At 38.5% G+C, this 5,440-nt stretch overlaps 1 protein-coding gene across 1 annotated transcript in view; it reads right to left on the bottom strand.

Moving 5' to 3' along the window:
* Positions 1-5,440, bottom strand: part of fstl4 (follistatin-like 4) — a 265,314-nt gene that overhangs the window by 59,707 nt on the left and 200,167 nt on the right. Inside the window, exon 7 of the mRNA XM_014018422.1 lies at positions 5,218-5,384. Coding sequence (XP_013873876.1) covers positions 5,218-5,384 — 167 coding nt within the window. The remainder of the gene's footprint in view (positions 1-5,217; positions 5,385-5,440) is intronic.

Raw genomic sequence — 5,440 nt, 5'->3', positions numbered from 1 at the left:
ATTTACAATACATCTGCATGATTAACAGTTATTACATCCACATGATTAACAATTATTACATCCACATGATTTACAATACATCTGCATGATTAACAGTTATTACATCCACATGATTAACAATTATTACATCCACATGATTTACAATACATCTGCATGATTAACAGTTATTACATCCACATGATTAACAATTATTACATCCACATGGATGCAGTTAAATAAAGGACGCGCAAAGTTGTGCCAAAAATACATTTAACAGGAACGGATTCAGCCTTACTGGAGAATATAATAAATAGTGTAACACGCAGAGCTTTTATTTATAAACAGATAGAAATTTCTGATGACGAGTGATTCATCAGCTGTTTTGAGGAAAAATCGTTTTTTTGTTTGGCACTGCTGCGCTATGGGAGCGCAACGCAGCGAGTGGCCGCTTGCACATGCAGCAGCAGCGATTGAACTGGGGTTCCACAGGAGCTTTCCAGAGGGAGCTGGCAGACCGATCGGGACTCAGTCCAGTCCACCCAAAGCTGAATCATGACCAACGGAATCGTCTCATCCATATGATTCTAAAGGCTGAGTTATGGTCACGCTCTGGAGCGCRCGCACCCTCGCCGGAAGTGGAGATGTTTCRTACTTAGCATTTACGTTGCTGTAGATTTCTCCAAAGTGACAMGTGGAAGTACACTTTATAACTTGTGAAAATGCTGTAAGTAGGACAGCAAAAGCTTGACAGACAAACAGACTGTGCACAAAGGCTGCGGTGCGCSCAGCGTTTGTGAGGACTCTCCAACATCACGTCACGTCATGTGAACTCTTTACTGAGACGGAGACTCGTTTCTTAATAGCAGCTATGAAATAAACTAAGATCTATGTTCTACCAAATATTTATGTTCCTCTGTATTTACAGTAATTATGGTAATAAACCATGTGCAAATTTAATATTGTCAGACTCAGAATGGATGGATGCCGGTTGCGCAACACAGCAGCGTGCACTCTCACACACACTGACACACAATCACTTGTTCTTTGCGTGATAAACACATTTTATTCCTATTTTTACTTAGGATTTTTTTCACACTCACATATTTAATTCATTATTTTTATGACATTAAAAATCATTTCTGATCGTGCAGGGATCATTCAAACGTGTCCTTCACACATGCAGGAAGTAATTTGCATCTGCTTAACGTTTGTTAATGAAGGCGTGTCAGGGGATGTGTCTTACCTGCGCTCAGTTCCACGTTAATTGTGATGTACAAAAGCAATGTGCATGGATTCTGGCGTACGCACGGTTTGATACATCTGGATTTTTTTGTGCGTATGCCGTTTTCTGGATTTGACYGTACGTCAGGTTTCAGTAAGAAATCCACGCAAGTCTTTGTGCATGAGGCCCCAGGTGTCTCTGGTGAACTGGAGACCTGTCCAGGTGTCTCTGGTAAACTGGAGACCTGTCCAGGTGTCCCCTGCTTTCACCCAAAGGCAACGAGGACAGGTTCCAGCCCCACACTGACCCTGATTGGGAACAAGGAGGACAGGAGGAGGATTTTTCTTTGTAGCAGGAAACAGACATTTAATTATAAAAAATGATTTATTTAATGTTAGTCTGAATCAGTTTAGTGTTGTTTGTAAATATATTTGACAGTTTTGTAGGAATGAACATGTTTGTAATGTTTGTTCAAAATAAACCTGCTTCTTATGACTTCTGTAACGTTTTGAATAAAATATTATCAGTAAAAACCTCAAATCATGTTCTTTCTAAGAATTATTTGAACTCTAGAAGAACTTTAACTAAGCAGAGTTTCCCCCAGGATTTTTTTAACCGTGGTGGTGACCTCTCATGTGGGGGTTTGACAAAATCTGGTTGTCCTCAAAACATTTTGGTTGTCCAAAAAATATCTCAATAAAAATATAATTTAATAAGTAGGCTATATTGTTCTGTATACAAAGTGTAATATATACAAATGTTCTCAGTCAGCAGGTTGACAGTTTTAGGAGCTGCTCCTCATCCTCTTCTTTGAAATAGAAATCAAAAATCAACATCCATCCATAAACTTTCTGTTTACAGGTCAAACATTTTTTATTTAAATAGGAGTATACTACATGACCTTATTAAAGTTACAGTTTAGTGTTCTTAGGACTGAAGACTTTCTGAGGAAAGAAGTTTTTAAACATCTTTTCTATAATTTTAGTGTTTTCAACTGAGGRGCTTTGATGTATTTATTTAAAATAAATTATAGCAGAGGAAGTTCTCTGCACAGAAAAAAAATACTGTTTTTTTAATCAAACTGACAAGTTTCTCCAGTAAAGTTATTGTGTAATTTAAAGGCATTGAAACACCTGGTTAAATTTTGATGATTAACTACACACATCTGAASCTGACTCAGAGAACTCTGTGATTTTAGAAAAAATAAAAGTCAAATGTAAGACACATCTTTAAAAGACTCTCCTCCTCCTCCTCCCCATCCCGCGCAGCTGCGGTCAGCGCACCTCTTCTCCATCCGCGTGATTAACACTGTTTTTTGCGCAAATTACAGATTTTTTATGCTCATTATACACGTTAAATGTCTGAAGCGGTTGACATGTGAACTCTTCAGTCCCGGGCTGGTTGGAGCCGAGCTGCAGACTGACAGCTTCAGCTGCTGTAAAGTCGCTGCACCTTGCTTTAAAAACAGTCAGCTGATACGTCGCGGTTTTGTTGCGCTCGTGACGTGAACACGCAGGGGGAAATGCTGCGGAGTGCTTTTAGAAATAAAATAATTATATAATACAATGTAATCCTTGGTGGAAAATGGTCCAGGAGACATGTGCGTTCCCGAGAGGTATTCCCCTGAGCTGAGTGAAGCTGAWCCCCCACTCACAGAGAAAGAAAAAAAGGCAGTAATTATTGATAAGGTAGTAAGTATACTGTGGCTTCACCTGTCGCATTTTCAAAGAAAAAGTAGCTTGCAAAGCTGTCACATCGGTGCAACGTGATTAAAAGCAGAGCTGCGCATCTAATCACACAAACATCTTCCTATCTTTGTGAGGACCACACACGGTGCTCAGCCTCGTTCTGCGCCATCTTTTTCTCCCTAAGTTTGGCGAGAGGTGGATGTGGAGGGTCGCAAAAAAATTGCTCTCGACTTGATCTGGCCTTATTTAAATAAAAATGACTACATGCCGTGAAATTCTTAGAGGGGTGGGCCGTCTCGTTGGCGTGGGGGGTGCCCCGCCTGTATAATGGTAGGGGAAACACTGGGGTTTTACTGAAGAGCACCACTAAATAAAGAGTTTTCATGTTACTTAAACATGTAAATGTTTTATGTAACAATAGAAAATTCAGCTGCATCTTTATCATTTRTGTAGTTCACATTTCCACTAATTATCAGTGTACATTGCCAATGCAATGCACACTATTGTTTTCCTGTTATCAGTGTGCATTGCCAATGAAATGCACACTATTGTGATTCGTTTTCCATCCAAGTCATCTCAAATTTGCCATGCTTCTCCTCCTGCATACTTTGTCCTAGAGCTGCCATTGTAATTTCTACCTGTAAAGCTCCTGTGCCAAATGATTGCTATGCCTTCTGCTGCCTGTATAACTTGTAGTTTTTGAAATAYTAATGTTTAAACTTTATTCCAAAAATCATATAATGRGAGTCAATGGGGCCTTGTAATGGTCCAATACTGCCCCRTGCTGGACTCAAGTTGGTACTGCTCCATACATTAATAATATTTCATCTCAATTGGTCAGTGTTTACAATACTAATATGATTGTATTTTGATGTTTTACTATAATATTGTCTTAATACTGCTCTATTGTTGTAATATATTGCACTTAAGTGTCAATAATTGCATTGGCAAGGTAAACTTTTTCTGTATACATACAATCCAATCCCTGGGATTGTCCTCTGCCACATCTCCTATAGTCTCATAATGAGCACTGTAGGTTTTCATGCGGGAGATCAAGGTTCAAATCCAGCTACTGCTACTTTAACAAAAATCTCTGCAAACTTCATATTGTCACACAATTACCTTAATTACAAACACCTGCTGACGTGACAGGCACAAGCTGGTATAGAAAACACTTTTGAACTTGGTCAAAGTTCATTCTGCAAGTCCAGTGCTCCTACATACGTTGTCCTAGAGCTGCCATTGTAATTTCCATCTTTAAAGGTCCTGTGCCAAATGATTGCTTTGTCTTTTGCTGTCTGTACCACTTGTAGTTTTTGAAATATTAATGTTTAAATTTTATTACAAATTCTTAAAATGCGAGTCAATGGGGCCTTGTAATGGTYCAATACTGCCCCCAGCTGTACTCAACTTGGTGCTGCACCATAGTTTTTTTWAATATTTAATCTCAATAGTTCAGTGTTTACAATACTAACATGATTGTATTTTGATGTTTTACTATAATATTGTCTTAATACTGCTCTATTGTTGTAATATTATGCAGTTTAGTGTCAATAATTGTATTGGCAGTGTGGCCTCTTTCTGCACACATACAAACCAACACCTGCCACCACCTTCTTCCACAATGCCATTGGTCTAATGGTCTATGTCATGGTCTTTCATGTAGGAGAAAAGGGTTCAAAACCCAACTAATGCAACTTTAAGAAAAATTTTCTTCAAACTTCATATTGTCACACAATTACCTTTATTCTAAACACCTGCTGACGTGACGGCACAAGCTGGTATAGAAAACGCATTTGAAGTAGGTCAAAGTTCATTCTGCAAGTCCAATGCTGCAGGCAAAGCCATGCTGCAAGGACATGCTACGTGGCAATGCACACTTGGTTTTACATCGTAAAAACCTATGTCTAGTTAGTGTTTGTATTAGTTATTGCAGAACATATTTTTGTTTGGAATCTACTTACATTTCAATTGAAAATTTATTGCAAACATTTTATTTTTATTAATCTAAAAAAATTCATGAACGCTTTTTAACCAGTAGTGTTGGAAATTAAACTTTAAGATTTACACTTATAACAGAGTTTAAAAAGTTAAAGTTAAGTTTTAAGTAAAACCACTGCATTGTTTATTATCTCACTTTTCTTTTGCWAGAAATCTAGTAAAACTACAATCATGGCTTTAAATACAAAGAAGTAGTTAACTCATATTTGAATATTACCCAGAGGAGGTGGAAACTTTATTTGTAGGTTTTACAACCAACTGAAGCATCACTATCAGCAACACAAACCAGCATTAGCCATGATTAAGATAATAAAAGTGTGCACTCACGTTAATGTCCTCTAGATCCAGAAAATTTAATATGATGCCATTTCTCTTCCAGATGATTGGTGGACGCAGAGTCCCTTGGATGGAGCAGGTGAGGACGGCGCTGAGGCCCACCGTTACCGTCGAGACACTGATTTGCTGATCCTCTGCCAGGCTCAGCTGAACAACCTCTGTTGGTGAGAGAGGAGAGAGAATCATTAGTGGACACAGAGTAAGAATGCTGGGG

Source organism: Austrofundulus limnaeus, unplaced genomic scaffold (assembly GCF_001266775.1).
Source record: "Austrofundulus limnaeus strain Quisiro unplaced genomic scaffold, Austrofundulus_limnaeus-1.0 Scaffold192, whole genome shotgun sequence".
Lineage (NCBI taxonomy): Eukaryota > Metazoa > Chordata > Actinopteri > Cyprinodontiformes > Rivulidae > Austrofundulus > Austrofundulus limnaeus.
This window is presented reverse-complemented; position numbering and strand designations above follow the sequence as displayed.